The sequence below is a fragment of the Chenopodium quinoa genome, unplaced genomic scaffold (assembly GCF_001683475.1).
Source record: "Chenopodium quinoa cultivar QQ74 unplaced genomic scaffold, ASM168347v1, whole genome shotgun sequence".
Lineage (NCBI taxonomy): Eukaryota > Viridiplantae > Streptophyta > Magnoliopsida > Caryophyllales > Amaranthaceae > Chenopodium > Chenopodium quinoa.
The window spans coordinates 2381814-2399752 of record NW_018744072.1 but is presented as its reverse complement, the minus strand read 5'-3'; the positions used below and the strand labels follow the sequence as shown (position 1 = coordinate 2399752).

The 17939-nt window shown below is 38.8% G+C and overlaps 2 protein-coding genes across 2 annotated transcripts; one reads left to right on the top strand and one right to left on the bottom strand.

Moving 5' to 3' along the window:
* Window positions 1-1960: 1960 nt before the first annotated feature.
* Window positions 1961-7207, bottom strand: LOC110691255. The gene is made up of 6 exons (XM_021868169.1): window positions 6713-7207; window positions 5733-5900; window positions 3324-3576; window positions 3060-3226; window positions 2779-2919; window positions 1961-2637 (listed from the first exon to the last, which is right to left on the bottom strand). The coding sequence occupies exons 1-6, from the start codon at window positions 6755-6757 to the stop codon at window positions 2293-2295; spliced, it is 1119 nt and encodes a 372-aa protein (XP_021723861.1). The 5' UTR covers window positions 6758-7207; the 3' UTR covers window positions 1961-2292.
* Window positions 7208-7588: 381 nt separating this feature from the next.
* LOC110691186 lies at window positions 7589-12152 on the top strand. Its single transcript, XM_021868103.1, has 4 exons — window positions 7589-8125; window positions 8373-10618; window positions 10714-12012; window positions 12102-12152. Exons 1-4 carry the CDS (start codon window positions 8101-8103, stop codon window positions 12150-12152), a joined length of 3621 nt encoding a protein of 1206 aa, XP_021723795.1. The 5' UTR covers window positions 7589-8100.
* Window positions 12153-17939: the final 5787 nt, after the last annotated feature.

Here is a 17939-nt window from a genome sequence, read left to right as displayed (position 1 = left end):
CTTTCCTTTCCCCGATTCGACCCCCCTCCCTTTCCCCTAACCGGAATGATCCCCCTCCCCTTCCTCCACCGCACGCGAGCTAGCGACCCAATCAGCCCCCACCATCCCTTATTCTCTTTACCCTGACCTCCGTGAAGCCCTCTTATCCCCTCGTCGACCAGCCACCTCCTCTCCTTTCCCAGCGGCGACCCACCGATACCCCAACCTTCCTCTTCCTTCGCCGGCGTCCCCTAAATCCCCCGTACCTCTTTAAGATTTTGGCAATTTGTTGGGGGTTGCTGGCGAGGGGAGAGGAGGGTTGGGGGAAAGTTGGGGTTAGAGGAAAAAGGAGGCCGATGCGGGGATCCGTTCGCCGACATATATGGTGGTGGCTGGGAAGAGGATATTGGTGGTGGTGGTTTTTCCTTTTTTTTTTTTTTTTAAAAAAAAAGTATTATTTTAAAATATAATTTAATTTTTTAAACCAAAAAACCTAAGGTTAACCATTTTTATTATAAAAGTTAGCCATAAAACCAAAAAAAAGGACACTATACTTAATTTTGCAAAACCATAGTGCCACTTGATAGAATTGAAAAAAAAGTTTGTTTTCCATGTAAAATTTTTGAAACCTGGAGGTCACCATGTAGAATTTCCCTAAAATTTTTGATCTAAAATATATTGTAATTCTCTTTTTTCGTTAGCTAAAATATAACATTTTCCTATGTGACGCTGCAATATTAATCTTACGTGGCATAATCCTATTGTAGCGTTTTAAAACTATTAATCCTACATGGACTTTTTTTTATATATATTTTTTTTATTTTATTTATTATTATAATCCTACGTAGCGCTTTAAAAAAACTAATCTTACGTGACATAATCTGATTGCAGCGTTTTAAAAATATTAATCATAAGTGGCGCTCTAATAATTTTTTAAAAAATAAAATCCTACATGGCGCTCTAAAAACTCGAGAAAAACTCCCCTTTATATTATATATATACTAGTATTGTGCCTCGGGCAATGCCCAGACTGTTTATTGAATTTTAGGATAAACATTTTGACTTGAAGTTAAACAGGGTCATATAATCACTTTTGATAATGCAGGATATTTAGACATATGATATCATACTTAAATTGTTTTTACTTAAATTGTTTTTACTAAATTGAAAGTATTTTTACCGATTAAAACTTATTTATACTAATTCTATATTATTTTAAATATATTATAAATGGATCTTATTTTAAGGAACTTTTTAAAATATGATGGAAATAGAACCGAGTTATTAGATTTTTATTAAAAGTTATGATTAATTTTGTATATAGGAAATATTATAAGTGTATCGATAATAGAACTTTATACAACGTTTTTATCTTCAAAAATCTATCCAAAATTCGATTATTTAGCATCATATGTGTCACAATTATATCTATAAAGAATATTTATTAAAAGTTTAATTTTGTATACATGAAATATTAGAATTATATCGATAACAAAACTCTATACAATAATTTTATCTTAAAAAATTTATCCAACAATCGGTTACTTAGCATCATATGTGTCACAATAATACCTATTTATCTCCAACGTGGCGTGACACTTGGCGAAAAACTAAAATGCCAAATGTCGCTGTCTCATGACCTGGCTGCAAGACCGACTTTATTTATTAGTGATATGATATTAGATTTGGTGTTTTTTTTTTTTCCTTTTCTTCGTTGTTTTGGTGAGTAGGTCCTATAAACAATGGACCTTGATTTCAATGGTCCTATGCTCCTATCTACATTGAAAACTTGACGTTCAAATGCTTATAAAACGGAACTTTTGATCTTAGTGTTTAGACAAAGTAATCCTAGTACAAGAACAATATCTTCTTGTAGGGTTATTCGCTAATCATTATTATACTATTTGTTTTCAATCTAAAAAATGGAAACCAAATTAAGTAAAAATGGATTGGCTGGATTATCAATTTGTAAACAAAGCAATTAAGACATCAATGATCAACTCAAGGACGCAATCTCATTGAAAAGGTTTTAATTGTGCCTTAGTATTTAGTCCTGCAAGATGCAACAAAAAATCAGCATGGACACTGTACAGCAGCTCCAGCTTTGAAATCTGCATTTACACTCCAAATCCTACATTGGCCTTAACGGCCTACCGTCCTAGCCTTATGAATATTGACTTCAGCAAGACAGGAACAAAACTCCTTTCTGAAACAAAACTCCAGGCTCAGGTAAGCCTGGTATACACAAGTAGCGAAGAGAATCAATCTTTTTTACACAACCAATGACACTGTACAAGTAACTTTGGTTTGCGTTCAGCTACTGAAAGCAATTTCTCTTTCCCATCTTTGAGGCTCGTAAGGGGTAGTGGTCACGACCGTTCTACCTTCCAAGGATGGCAGCTCATAATCTACTGGGATCTTTTGCTGCCAGACAAATGCATTTTCATCATTGCATTTTTTTAGCATATCAGAGATCTTGTAAGCTTCACTTTTAAAAATGTCTCGCCAAGACTGTTCTCCAGGTAAGTTCTTTGCTTTACTCAGTGCACAGTTAAGAAGACCAATGGCAACTCCCATTTGTTCAGACTGTTTGTAGCTTTCAGCAAGGTGTCTATAACTTTTCAATTCATGTAGAGTACTGCAAGTATATATAAACTCCTGCAGATAACAAAATTGCAGCAATGGCGTTTATATCAAGAAAGAAGAACGGGATACAATATGGACAGACGCCACAGTTATAAATTCAGAATTAAGCTCTTTGCTTTGCTTACTTAATAGGTGCAGAAATGATGCACTTACTAAAAATTTGCGAGAAACATCTTTAGGTTCTGATTGCAGAACAGAACTTGCTTCATCCAAGAGCTGTGTAACACCATAGTGCAATTTTGCTAGAGCACCATTGGACAATCCCTGCTTTTCGGCAATTCTTATGGCTATTGCCTATAATTTATTGAAAAAAAAAAAAAAAATCGTCAAAACTTTAAAATCACATCTGACCGAAGAAGTATTGACATTGTAATATCTGACTGAATTCCTATGTTATACATATGAAGATGAGAGATAATTAATAATGGACATACCTGAGCTTCCGCCAAGCAAATATTAATCATTGCAGAAGAGACATTGGTTGTAGTTTCTGGTGGCTTCTCTGGAGGCAAGATAGACTGCAACAGTGGAAGGACTTCAGCACTCAAATAATTGTAGATTCCAGCTGCTTTTCTCAGAAGGCTGGCAGATTGCTGCATATCTATGATAATGATATAACTCAAATTTAATACAGATGCGGGAACCAATATATTTCTTTTGCTAAGCAGGTGAATTAAGATTGCTTATTAAGTACTAACCTTCTGAAAAAACTTCAAAGGCTCTCTCACGGATAGTCAAACCATAAAGAAATAGAACCATCCCAAGCTCATACTTCAAACTATTTATCTGGAAAAACTTTGGACCGCCAAATCTAAACTTCATAGAGCTAAGGGTGCTACTCCACTGTATTCTCAACTCTAAGATCAGCAACTTTTTATTTCGACTTATTGAATTAACTTGGACAATAAAGTTCTCCAACAGTGGCAGATACTGCTCAAGTTTCTGAATATTCTGAGACATTTGAAAGATTCCTTAGTTAAGGGACAATTTGTTATTATCAGAGAGTTATCAGAATGAGACAAGCACCACACATCAGGAATTAAAGAATGGTCACCAAATTATCATGAAAATGGACTATGTCTACAGAAACCAAGCAATTATCAGAAATCTTAGCCACTCTAATGTAGATTAAGACTTTTCAGGTTCATTCATGAATATGCAAAGTTTTTACTTGGTGGTAACGAGTAAGCATAGATCAATATCCAATTTTTCATAGCATCTTGTCTTGAATCTTGAGTATTTTTAAACCTTGTGCCAAAGTGCAAACAAATAGATCCCAGTAAAAGCCGTACAAGCCAAATTTCCTTCAAATAAAATTAATTGTTTCAATTATTATGTAACAGGGACATAAAAACATTATGCTCAACTCTGTAACATCTAAAGGAAATGGTATGCCAATTTTGGAAAATTTAAAATGTTGTTTCAAGTGTCAACAGAGCCAACATCAAGCCTAAATTAATTATCTCCTACCACTCCTCATCAGAAAAGCAGGTTTCAAGAGGAGCAAACAATGAGATAAGTACGCTTCAGAATGGTGATTTGTACTTTAAAAAGAACATTTGAAGATATTATGCATGATATTGTCATACAAGTAAATTGACTCATAAAGACTAGAAATTCTTCTTTAAGCCTTGAGAGTGACCCAAATCTATTTTGAGGTGGTTACACTGATTATTTTGAAGGATAAGTCTCTAAGTGGTCTAACTGCTCAAATGTATATATGCATATAAGCACTTGCTATAGCAACTTTTCACATCTCCTTCATCTTGGTCAACAGTGATTTTTTTGCCTTTTTTGGGTAATAATACTCCTGATTTACAACCTCACTTAAATCTAGAAACCGCCACAAAGCCTTTGTCTTTATACACAAGAAATCATGAATATATATCCAAAATGCAGTGATGAAGTGTTTGACTTGTTGAAGCCATGGTTTTGTATTCATGTTTGTTAAATAAAGATGATTATGAGAGCTCTGCTATCAAAAGCAAGATTTTTATCAAGAGATGGAATAGATGTTTTATTGTGAAAGGTATTCTACATATGTGTGCATCTTTATTGCTAGCAGCATAGGTATATATATAAGTAGTTTAAGTTAAGACCCTAGGGCTACCATAGGGGTTGTCAGCTAGTCATCTGACCTAATATTGAAGATGCATTATTAGGGAATTATTTTGAAGTTTAATTTAAGCTTGTTTATGATCACAGGATTGCAATTACATTGAGTAGGATTGCAAGCACAAATTTCTCAACTTTGTTTGTTGTCATACAGAAAGGCTTAGTCAACCACTTCCTTCTGAGGTACGACAGGTCCTTCAAGGAGGAGGTTTAAGCAGAAATTCAAATTTGATTGAAACCACAGTATTACTCTTATTGTTTTAAGGTGGGAAACCATTGCTTCATGTATTGGAAAGCTTAATTTGTTTTGTTACAGAAGGGTAAATTTAGCTGATTTTGACAGAAGGGTAAATTTAACTGCCTTTTGAATATTGTTGCAGCTTGCTGCTGCTGCTATAAGCCAGTAAGCTATTAAACTTGCTTATAATACTACGTCTTTCATTCTTAGCTGGTTAAATGTTTTATTGCTGTTGCTTGTGTTTGCTACGTCAGAGCTGCAGGTTGGTGCACCAGTTTTTGACAGGATCTGTTTGGATGTGTTAATTTCTGTGGCTTAGCATATGATGTTGTCTACTTGAAGATACTAGGCCGGGCCAACTGGACGTGTTGCATTCCCTGGTTCATTTTTAAGCCTCACAAGGTAACTAACAAATTTTATCAAACCCCGCCCCCCCCCCCCCCCCCACCCGCCCCACCCTCTGAAACCCTTCCCATCTTCGGTAGGTGGTTTGAAAGCACTAGGAGGCACAATGTTTAAAACTATCAACAGACAAATCCTTTCTTATGGGGAGTGAAGACAGAAGCCATGTCCTTGCATATTTAAGCTATAAGTGGAACATAGAATGGACAATTAGCATTAGTAGCTGAGTTTCTTAATAAACAACTGATAAGCCAAGATCTAAGAGATAAAGAGAAGATTTTGGGGGAAAAAGCACAATCGAGATCGTTACGTAACACTATACCAGGCAAGACAATTACATTGAAGAGCTAACCTGTTGACTACGAGAAGTCAGCCCTCCAGACATCTCCCTTGCAGTAGCTTCTGTGATGAAGCTGGTTGCGTTTACAGATTCCTCAATCACTCTACGCCTTGCAGTTAGTTCTTTCAGATGCTCAAGACTCGCAGAATCAAGCACACTGAAAACATCTTCAAACACAATCTACAGGCAAACAGAAATTATATCATAAAACCAACAAGACTGAAACAGAATCAATCATTTCTTCTTCTCCCTAGCAGAAAGATTACCAGTAAGTTAAGTTGAGTTTAAACCACATTAATAGATTCACTTCACAAAACATGATGTGAACCAAGATAATGTCAAAATTATGTAGAACTTCATAGAGCTACCCACTATGCTGTATGAATAGCAATCAATTGTCATAAGGGAGCAAGACAAGTCATGATCACAAGAATGCTCGATTACGGAATACTATTCTATAATCCATACCCATAAATTCCCATTCCTAGTACTACCAAAATGTACCATCTCCTTCATTACTGCCATAATTTAATTTTCCACCTTTTAGTTTGCTTTAATTGTTGTTTCTTAGTTTGTTTTTTTCCCAGTGAAACAACAAGCAGAAGGGGCAATTCATACCTCAGCTCATTCCATACCTCACTTTAGGTACCCAACACAGCGAACTATGATGATTTCAGCGGGCGAAATCGATTTCAATTGCATCAACCACTAAACCCCCAATAATGTTTTACAGATTGCCAACTTAATAACACAAATTAGACTGCCAAAAAAACATAAAAATCCAAGCAAAGAGCAATCTATTTCAGGCAATAAACAAAGAACATCTAAATCTTGATTTTTTTATAATCCACAAAAATCAGCTAATTCTACAAGAAAACTCAATCACCCAAAACTTAGAATGATCAATGTATTGCAGAAACTAAAAACCCCAATTCACCACCATTTCAGAAATAAATTGCCAACAGAAAAAAGAAAAAGAAAAAGAAAAATACCCTTTTTGTCTTAAGCCCTGAAAACCCATTATACTGCAGCATCATCTTTAGTTCTTTACTGGCGTAGTTGTCTCTTTCTCTCTCCTTTCTTCCCAAAAATCCAAAATACCAATTAAATTAAATTTGAATGTAATCCCAGAAAAAAACGAAAGAGAGAATCTGGATGCTAGGAGAGTGAAAAATTATTAGAATTTGGCAGAATACTGATGATAATCTACCTAAATCAGGAGACAAAGAAAGAAGAAGAATTTGTGATCATATATTAATTTATTTATTTATTATTGATAAAGTTAATTCCAAATTTCGTCTGAACTTCGTTTATTTCTAGGAAGATCTGTTCTGGAAGGCGGGAGGGAATTTCGTTGAGTGGGGACCCTCTTCACATAATCGGGTAGAGTTAAACTGATAAAAACCATATTGAGCACATATTTCATGAAGTATTTCCTTCGTTTTTACTCCTTTTTTTTTTATTATGTTTTGTAATTTATACTTAAACTAATCATATCATATCACTAATAAATAAAGCCGGATCTCGCAGTCAGGTCACGAGACAACAACATTGTGACACATATAATGCTAAGTAAGAGAATTTTGGATAGATTTTTTAAGATAAAAATGTTGTATAGAGTTTTATTATCAATATGCTTTTAATATTTCATATATACAAATTAATCATAACTTTTAATAAATATCCTATAACTCGGTTCTATTTACATCATAAAATTCGTTTTAAAATGTTCTTTAAAATAAGATCCATCTATAATATATATTTAATTTATTTTAAAAAAATAGAAAATAAGTAAAAACAATTTTAGTTTGATAAAAGTACTTTCAATTCAGTAAAAATAATTTAAGTTTAATAAAAAAAAAGTCAAGTTAATAATAACATAGATATCTATTTACTAATAAAACTACAAAAAGTACACTATTATATAAAGGAAAATTTGCCCAAAATAACACGAACTTTGGTCGGTTCGCCAATAATAACACCACCTTTGAGTTATCCCAAAATAACACCAACTTTGGGGGGTGTCTTCCAAAAATGGTACAAAAAAAATGGTAACCGGATTTAGGAGGTAATATTGCTGACGTGTGTTATGTTTTTGCCAGGTTGTGCGTTGCTTCCCCTTAACCATCCAACGTGTAATTAAATTTTACACACCTAACTCCTGTCTCCCTCTTTAATTCATTTCCCTCCATATTTCACTCTCTTTCTTCGTCTTCCAACCATTTTATCAGAGAATCTCAGAGCATATTCAATTCCTCATTTCGTCATTTCCCTTTGAAATAATCAGAACTCAATTCCGAAATTCTACTGCTCCCAAAGAAAATTGCATTGAAGTGAAGTGAAGAGAAGAGTGAAAAAGTTGCGATCTTTGGTTCCCAAAATGCCCAGAAAGACGAAGAAGAAAGGTTCGTGTTTTTTTACTTTCTTTGTTTTGTTTGAATTATGATTGTTGGGTGGATTTTATGTGTTCTAATTTGAATATGGATGTTCGTATGTTTAATTATGCTGTTAATTGTTAAAGTAGGTTTAATAATTAGGTTGATTTGTATGGTGAATTATGTTGTTCACTCGATAAATTTTCTTGTTAATTGCTGAATTAGGGTTAATTACTTGAGTGTTTGTTTGGAGTCTAATTGAGCTGTTTAATTCTAGGGTCTGCTGCAAATACTCATGTTTTTGATAATGTGACTGTTCGATTCTGGTATGGGGGTCAATTTAAGCATGTTCGTAATGGTGAAATGGTGTATAAGGGTGGGAGTTGTAGTAACTTTGATGTTGACCCAGATGAACTTTGTTACTGGGACTTAAGGGATTATGGTAGTAAGTGTGGGCTTGCTCATGTGGATGCTTTGTTTTACCAAATGCCTGGGTTAAATATTGAGAAAGGTTTGAGAAAAATTCAAGGGGATGCTGAGGTGTTAGAGATGGGTAAGTTAGCTGTTGTAAATAGGAGTATTGTTGTGTATGCAGTTCAGTTTGAGAGAAAAGTGGGAGAAGGTTCAAATGCTGAAGTTGTGGAAGTTGATGTGGGCAACACAAGTCAGAAAAGTACTTTGTTGAATGCTGACCCCAAAGTTACCATATCCAAAACAACAGGCAAGGTACTTGAGAAACCCCCACCCAAACTGAACAAAAGAAAAAAATTGACCCCAAGGAAGGGACCACAAACACAGGTGGTGAAACCCTCATTGACTGAAGAAGATGCTTCCACTTCACCTATAAAAGCATCTACCACATCACCCAAAAAAGCATCTATAACTTTACCAGAAAAAGCATCTGACCTTCCCCACAAAAAAACAAAAAAAACTGACCCAACAACCTCATTTATTCCCCACCAACCAGCAACTCAAAAAGAACAGACTCAACCCCCCTTGAAAATCACTTCAGAAACTCAACCCTTCACTCAAAACCAGTCTCTTCATCTTTCTCAATTCCCATCCTTAGAGTTTGTTTCTACTGGTGAGTTTCCTGAGGTTAACACAGATTTCAATGAGGAATTTGAGTGGGAGGATGACAGACCAGAGAGCCCTTTGAAATGGAATGAATTAGTTGCTGATGATGAGTCTAGTGATGAGAGTGATCCATTATATGATCATGAGTATCAGAAGTTTTGTGAGGGTGGGGAGTTTGAAGATGATGATGAAGATGATTTTCAGTTTGAGGTAGATGAGAGCATAGAGAAAGAGAAGGAAAGTGATTTTAGTCTATCTGACATAGATCTAGAAGGTGAAGGTGAAGATCTAGAACAGACTGATTTCTTTGAAGATGAATCTGAGGGCAGTGATGATGAGATTATTGAAGCAAGGGATAGAGTAAAGAGGGTTAATACAAAGTTACTTGAGATAGTGAAGGGATTGCAAGAAAAAGTTTGTAAGGAGAAGGAGAAGGAAAAGACAGTTGACGAGGAGAGGGAGTTTGAAGTTGATGAAGAGAGGGAGAACTCAGTTCATGAAGAGGTTGCAAGGGATGTAAACCTAAGTGACTGTGATGAAGATAATGACATTGATACACCACCTGGTAGTAGTGATGAATTAGAAGGGAAAAAGGGAGAGTTAGTGAGCCATGAAACTGATTTCAGTAAGTTTCATTGGAAGGTTGGTAAGAGGTTTGCTAATGCCAGTGACATTAAGGATGCTGTCACTAAGTATGCTGTATTACAGGGTAGAGATCTAAAGTATAGTGTGAGCTGGAAAAATAGACAAAGGTTGGGAGTGAAATGTGTTGGTGAATGTCCATTTTATTTATATTTTTCTGTGCATTCTAGAGATGCAACTTGGCTAGTGAAGAGAGTAGTTGGAAATCACACATGCCATAGGAACATGAATAGTAACAGGAAGTTGAAGTCCAGTTGGGTGGCTAGGCAGTTGCTTGATGTGTTCAAAGCTAGGCCACATTGGCCAGCTAAGGAGATTGTAGACACTGTAAGGAGGTCTTACAGAATGATTGTCAGTAGAGATTTTGCTGACAAAGTAAAATACCATGCACACAAGATGTTACATGGCTCTATGAAAGAGCATTATATGAAGGTGGAGAGGTACTTGAAGGCATTGAAGGAAGCAAGTCCTGAAACAGTGTTGGAGTTGGTAGTTGCTCCACAACCTCAGAGTTCTACCCCAATGTTTAGTAGGATGTTCACTTGCTTTGATGGAGTTAAGCAAGGGTGGACAGCAGGGTGTAGGAGAGTGATATGTGTGGATGTTGCATTTTTGAAGACATTTCTTGGGGGTCAGATATTGACTGCTGTTTCCAGGGATCCCAATGAACAGATGTTCCCCATTTGTTGGGCTGTTGTGGAAGGGGAGAACAATCTGTCTTGGGAATGGTTCTTTAACCACTTAAAGAATTGCCTAGATCTTGGACAAGGAGAAGGGATAGCTATTATTTCAGATGAGCATCAGGTATAAGTCATTAATTTGTGTAATATGTTATCTCATTTAATGACGATGATTGATGATGATTGACATTAACTGGTTCTTTTTTTTTTGGTACACAGGCTATCTTACATGCTGTAAGTGTTGTTCTTCCTAAGGCTGAACATAGGCACTGTGCAAGGCATATTTTTGCCCTCTGGCACAGAACCTACAAGGGAGATGAGATGAAGCTTTTGTTTTGGAAGATAGCAAAGGCCTATAACCAGGCTGATTTCAATGAAGCAATGGATGAGTTGAGACAGATTGATGAAGAGGCTGCCCTTGCAATAACAAGGTACAATCCTCAGTTCTTCTGTAGGTCATTCTTACAGGAAGGCATCAAATCTGAGGCCATTACTAACAATATGGCTGAAACATTTAATGCTTATATCATTAATGCTATGACTAAACACATAATTTACATGTTAGAGGAAATTAGAGTTGCATTGATGCAGAGGTTAGTCAAAAAAAGACATGAGATGGAAAAATGGACCTCTTTGCTATGCCCTAAGATACAAGCTAGTTTAGAAAAGGAGAAAGAGAAAGCTGCTGATTGTGAAGTCTTGCCTTCTTCTGTGAGTCAGTTTAATGTTAGGTATTATTTGGATCAGTTGAATGTAGATTTAGTTGCTAGAACTTGTAGTTGTAGAAAATGGAATATGGTAGGCATTCCTTGCTGTCATGCCATAGCTTGCATTTATTTTGTGAACCAAGAACCTGAGGTATTTGTTGATGAATGTTACAAAGTTGAGACTTATAAGAAGGCCTACAGTGGTTGTATACCTCCATGTGAAGGTGAGAGGTATTGGCCAAGATGTCCATGCAATTTGGACCCCCCTCCTATCAAGATAGGTCCTGGTAGGCCAAGAAAGAACAAAATTAAGCACCCTCTTGAGAATCCTAAGAAGCCAGGGTCATTGAGTAGGGCAGGAGTAGAAATGACTTGTAGCATATGCAAGAAGAAGGGTCATAACAAGAAAGGCTGCAAAGACAAGGATTCTGTTGTCCATGATGAACCAGCACCCAAAAGACCCAAGGGAAGACCAAGAAAGACTGCCCCATCTACTGATGTAACCTCACATGCCCCATCTACACAAGCAACCCCAACACCCACCCTGACACAGACTGCATCATCTTCAACTCCTGCAACACAATCTGCCCACCATACTGCTACTGCACAGCCAACTCAACTAGGCAGGGGTGGAAGAATGATACTTGGAGGTCAAGGTGCTAGAAGTGTCAGTCAAAGCAGCACCAGAGGAAGAAGCTCGGCTAGTAGAGGGTCTATAACTACAAGTAGGGGAAGAGGAAGGGGAAGGGGAAGAGCACAACCATCAGGAATTGGGATAATGTTTGCTGATGATGGAAGCCCAATTGTTACAGTAAGAATTAGTACTCCCCCTTTCATTTTTGTGTTTGCTTTTTTATTTTTTTTGAAAATAAGCCAATAACTTTGTAATTTGTGTGGCAGGCACCAAATACCAGACCAAACACAAGATCTATCTCCCAGATGCAGCAGTGATCAAGTGAAGATCTTATGTGCCCCATTTCTTTTGTACTTACTAAGTATGCTTTTGGTCTAAGTGTGTAGTTTGTCAAACAATTTAGTTGTTAAACAATGTTAGAGATCTTATGTAATTAAGTATTGGAAAAAGTTGCAGGTATTTTGGAAACAGTTGCATGCATTATTGAAACATTTGCAGGCATTATAACAGTTCTGCCTTTGTCTTTTGATATTGCTGTGGTTGTGTTTTTCAATTTGTGCAAATAATTTGTGGTCTTTTGATATTGCTCTGACAAGCGCACATTAGGGCGCGCTTTAAGGCATATAAATGGGTGATTTTGGATGTATTTAGGCCCGTTTTGGTCGTTTATTGCCTTGTTACACTCGTTTCCTTCATATTACGTGCTTCACGGGTTTCGGTCTGTTTTTGGTGTGTTAACAGGTATAGTTGACCAAGTTATGTCGAGTCCCGAACCATTGGTGCGTAATCAGGATATTATCGATCCTAGTCCACCAAGCTAAGGCTTTGCTGCGGTTCTCAAGGCCTTGAAAGGCAAGTTAAGTAGCAGGCAAGGCAGAACAGTTCACAAATATGACACCTGTTCACTATTTTGCTCATAACTTTCGGTATACAAATGATAATGGAGTGATTCTAATTGCATTGGAAAGTAGACTTGAAGAGCTTTCCAACGATATATTGCACGCCTCAAACGGAGCTCTGGATAAGAAGTTGTGACTATTTTAAGAAGACCAAAGTGCCTGCAACCTTCCTGCCTATGCTTGCACGGCCGTGCCAGGCATTAGCACGGCCGTGCCAGGCATTAGCACGGTCGTGCCAAATTCAGCACGGTCGTGCTATTTTCCAGATTCAGCACGGCCATGCCAGGCATTAGCACGGCCGTGCCAAATTCAGCACGGCCGTGCCAAAATTGAATATATTGCGGATCAGCTACTGCCATGCTTGCACGGCCGTGCCACTTCTAGCACGGCCGTGCTGATTTACGAAGGGCAGCCTGCGCAATTGCTTTCTAAATTAAAACATATATATATAACCCAATTATAAGGGTTGTTTCTAGACAGTTTTAGAGAGATTTTTGGAGACAGTTTTAGAGATAGTTTTTGAGAGCCTTTGTAGAGAGTTATTGGAGAACGTTCTTAGTATTAGAGATTCATTAGTTTTCTTAGAGATTATTCTAGAGATTTTAGTTCCTTGGATTGATTTGAAGCAAGATTTGTGAAGATTCTTTGTATTATTCACTGACGACGGATATCAAGGTTCTAAACTTTTCCATTGATTCGCATCAATACAATTGGTATTATTCATTCTTGTTTATGAATCTAGCTTTATTATTCCTTAATCAGAATTCATGTTTATATCTATTATGCTTTTGGAATTCATTATTGCTTTGATTATGAATATGTGTGAGTAGTCTCCTAGCTAGGGTTTCGGGATGAAACCCGGCCTAGGTAATCTATGTAATTGATTTCGAACACCATTTTCATTGATTTCGAACTAGCTTAGGTTTAAGATTGATTTGCATTTACTCTCGTTCCTCGTGGACCGAACCTTTATTTGCCATTTTACTTGGTATTAGGGTGTTCGTATAAGAATTGTTTGATTGAGAGTTAGATTGTAGCGACCGATTTAACCCTCGTCATGCTCTGGTTTTGTTTGTTTTTCATTTTGTGCAAATAATTTGGGAAATTTGTGGTCTTTTGATCTAGCTCTGGTATGTCAATTGTACACTGCTATTGCAATTATGATGAAAATCAATTAAGTACAAAATACAACAGCAAACATTACTCATTAAACATTCAATTAAGCATCCATTAATCAATTACACTGATTGATTTTTATTTCCACATAAAACATTCAACATACATCCTCATTTCTTCCTTAATCAATGAAGGAAGATTACAACACCAAACAACAACCAAGAAAACAACAATGCTAAGTACAACGTTTTTTCATTCCTACCACACTTCATTAACTCAATCTTCATTGCAATTATTTCATTCTTCAACCCTATGATGTCTTCCTCCAATTTTCCTTTCTTTAATTGCAATTTCTTTATTTTCTCATGTGCGATTTTTTGTTCAACCTGTAACTCACCAATTATGGTTTCCTTTTCCAACAACTTCACTTCGTAATCTTCCATCTCAGCCTGCTCATTCACCCACTTGAAAAAATCACATTGAGTGTCCTGCATCCAGTAAATATGAACAATAAACAACACCAAATTAGGGTAATTACAATTACATATCCCCAAATTACAATAAACAAAAAAAGATGCAATAAACATAGGACAATCAATCACAACTTACTGGCCACATAGGGCAGCCGTAGAACTTCATCCCCAAATTAGGGCCTTTTCTCACAGTTTTAATCAAAGCTTGATTCCCACAATTGCAACGAATTTTCGAATTACCCATCCTTTTTATGCTAGAGGATGAACATGATTGGTTCGAAATTGACCTTCTTGTAGCCATTGATTAATTTTTTAAGAGCACTAAAATTGATACAACACGAACGATTAAAGAGAGATGAAGAGCAGAGGAAAACAAAGAACTTGAAGATGAAGAAGGAGCAACAAATTAAGAGAGAGGAAAACAAAGAAACAGAGGAAGAAGATGGAGCAACGACTACTGAGAGAGGAACAACAGAGAATGAAGAAGAAGGAAGAATAAAGGGCTTGGCATTTTTTTCTAACGGTTATAAAGAAGAAGAAAGAACACGTTGGATGGTTAAGGGGAAGCAACGCACAACCTGGCAAAAACATAACACACGTCAGCAATATTACCTCCTAAATCCGGTTACCATTTTTTTTGTACCATTTTTGGAAGACACCCCCCAAAGTTGGTGTTATTATTGGCGAACCGGCCAAAGTTCGTGTTATTTTGGGCAAATTTTCCTTATATAAATAAGTGATATGTGTTTAGGGTAAAAAAACTACCCTAGACACGTGGCCCAATGGCCCTTTGACACATGGCAGCCTCTCAGAGGTCTACAGGGCTCCAATCCCCTAGTGGCACGTGTCCATGGAACCCTAGATGAGGGACAGGTTCCCCCACTATAAATAATGGACCAAACCTTATTTATTGGGCATTCATAAATTCACTCATAAATACAAAACACATAAACCGAGCAATATTCATTGGGGAATTCTCTCTGAATCAGAGAGAAGTATTTACCATTTCCGTACAATTTACTACTCCGGACGTTTACTAATTGATCGTCGGAGGCGGAGCTCCCACTAATCGGAGTCTTCGTTGTTTTGCAGGTACACGCGTCGGCTGCGCATACTAGGGATTGTAACTCTCCCGAGGGACTCCAAAAACCCCTGAAACATTTTGTGCCGTCTGTGGGGAGAGTACTTCCAAGATGACTTCTGATCCTGTACCTACTACTGAAGGCAAACAACCTATGGTCGAGCCTGAGGTCCAGACGGACCAAGACAGTGGTGACGACTATGAAGTCGACACCTATGTGGCCCCAGACGGGTCCTTCAGAACAAAACACATCCGCTCCAAAGAAATAAAGGAGCGGGTTGAAAGCCAGGCTGCTCCAGGCAGCCCGACCGGCAAGCCGACTGGGGCAACCCAGCCGGCAGAAGGTGTTGCTCCCGTCACGAGAGACGAACTCATGAAATTCATGACAAGTTTCAAGGGCGAGATCAAGAGCCTTCTAAACAAGTCCACTGGCTCTCATAAGGGTCAGTCGGCCAAGAAGCTTCCTTCCTTTGGGAAGAAGGCGCTGAAAGATCGTGTGCCTACCCCTCACCTGAAACCAAAGGTGGAGGATGGGCCCACGATCGACATCTCAAATCTTCGTTTCCCTGAGACGGGGCAAAGGAAGCTCATCCGGCAAGTACAGCCGGATGGATCAAAGAGGACTTACTCTGACACCCGAATGTTCATCCAGGAAAAGAGAAATCAACAGCTGTCCGCGTCGGCTTCAACGTCGACCTACCCAGACAGCTTCCGAAATGCTTCCATAAGGCATTCGGAATCAAACGAGGGGAGTTAGTCGCGCGGCCCGTCCGCACGTTCTGGTCTTAAAATTATCCAGCCGGTACAGTATGGGTCACCGTACATGCCGTATGGATCTCCATACATGCAGCCGGCCCTCTTCGGGGGTCAGGCGGCACAACCGATCCAACCTATTGACTGGCAGCTCCGGCTTCTTAAACTTGGGGAACAACCAACGACTTTCTCCAGGGAAATTACCGAGGTGGCACAGACGACCAAGGTTAAAAGCGTGTTGGTCGGTACCTATGACGGTACCGCCAACCCAGAAGACCACCTAATGGCTTACACCAACCTCATGTACTTACAGGGGTTGGATGACACCGCCTGGTGTCGATGCTTCCCGGTTACATTGAAGGGCATAGCCCAATGATGGTTTGGCAACCTGCCAGCCGGGTGCATCAACAACTTCAAAACATTGGCGTACTTGTTTACGTCAAACTCCTCCATGAACATTCCTGCCAAAAAGACAAGTCTCGATCTCGGGGCCATACAACAGGGGGAGAAGGAAGGACTTAGGTCCTACGTCAGGCGGTTCAATCTGATGAGAATTCAGATCCAAGGGTTGTCTAACGATGTAGCCTACACAGACTTCTTCAAGGGTCTGAAGGACGGGTCGACCTGGTCAGGAAGAGGGTTGCTACCCTCCAAGAGGCACTAATGGAAGCTAAAGCCTATATACAGGCGATGGAGCTTTGTGCCGTGAGGCATCCGTCGGACCCTAAAAAGTCCGAGAGGAGAGAGAGCCGGCCATCCCAGCCGGCAAAGAAGGAAGAAAAGAAAAGAAAAGAAGTCTGGGCAGCAGATCAATCTGGTCAGCCGGCCTAAAAGAGCAGAAGAAAATCAGAACCGTACGTCCCAAAGTATGAGTTCACCAATGACTGCTCCTCCATCCTCATGGAGATCAAAGACCGGTTGACTCTTGAAAAACCGGCAGCAATAAAAAGTCCCGTTAGCAGCTGGGACAAGAGCAAATACTGCCAATTCCATGAGGATGTTGGCCATGACACCAATGGTTGCTATAGCCTCAGGCGGTTGTTAGACCGTCTGGCTGATGAGGGGGCATTGAAGTCCTACTTACCCAAGTCCAAAGGTACCCCCAAGACAAATAAGGGACACCCGTCCAAATCACCGGCTGCCAACTCTAAAACAGACGAAGAGACAGTCTTCACTATAGCAGGCGGTTTTGCGGGTGGGGGTCCTACCATTCGGGGTACCAAGGACAACATCAGGAAGCTGGTCAACTTAGTAGATGAGGGCCAGGCGTCGAAAGACACCTTTCTTGAGGTCCTTATCTCAAAAAAGGACCGAGGCAAGGTCAGACGGCCTCACGATGACCCCATCGTCATCGAATGCAAGGTTGCCAATCAACGAGTTGGCCGGATACTAATCGATACCGGGAGCTCGTCTGACCTGATAAGCTATCAGTGCTTGACAAAGCTCAAGTACAAGCCCAGCAACATGCATGAGGCTCCTCACCCCTTAGTCGGTTTTGAGGGAGGGGTGGTGCATCCGGTGGGAAAGATTGACCTACCCATCTGGCTAGGCGAAAAGGGAGAAGGGCGACACATGGTTGTCAAGTTCCTAGTTGTTGAGGAACTGACCGCCTACAATATGATTTTTGGCTGCCCCACCCTCAACGAATCCAAGGCAGTCATTATCCCGTCTCTCATGTTGATCAAGTTTGAGAGGGATGATGGGACGGTCGGTTCCCTGAACGGGGACCAAAAGACTGCTAGGGAGTGTTATCTCTCAGACGTCAAACCAACTATGGCATCA

Excerpts from the sequence above, each read along its gene's own strand:
- LOC110691186 (XM_021868103.1), top strand. The coding sequence starts at position 8,101 with ATGCCCAGAAAGACGAAGAAGAAAG. Across the intron at positions 10,619-10,713 it reads TTATTTCAGATGAGCATCAG|GCTATCTTACATGCTGTAAG; the intron begins GTATAAGTCATT and ends TTTGGTACACAG. Across the intron at positions 12,013-12,101 it reads ATGGAAGCCCAATTGTTACA|GCACCAAATACCAGACCAAA; the intron begins GTAAGAATTAGT and ends TTTGTGTGGCAG.
- LOC110691255 (XM_021868169.1), bottom strand. The coding sequence starts at position 6,757 with ATGATGCTGCAGTATAATGGGTTTTCAGGGCTTAAGACAAAAAGG. Across the intron at positions 3,577-5,732 it reads TGACTTCTCGTAGTCAACAG|AATATTCAGAAACTTGAGCA; the intron begins GTTAGCTCTTCA and ends CAAATGTCTCAG. Across the intron at positions 3,227-3,323 it reads CTTTGAAGTTTTTTCAGAAG|ATATGCAGCAATCTGCCAGC; the intron begins GTTAGTACTTAA and ends TCATTATCATAG.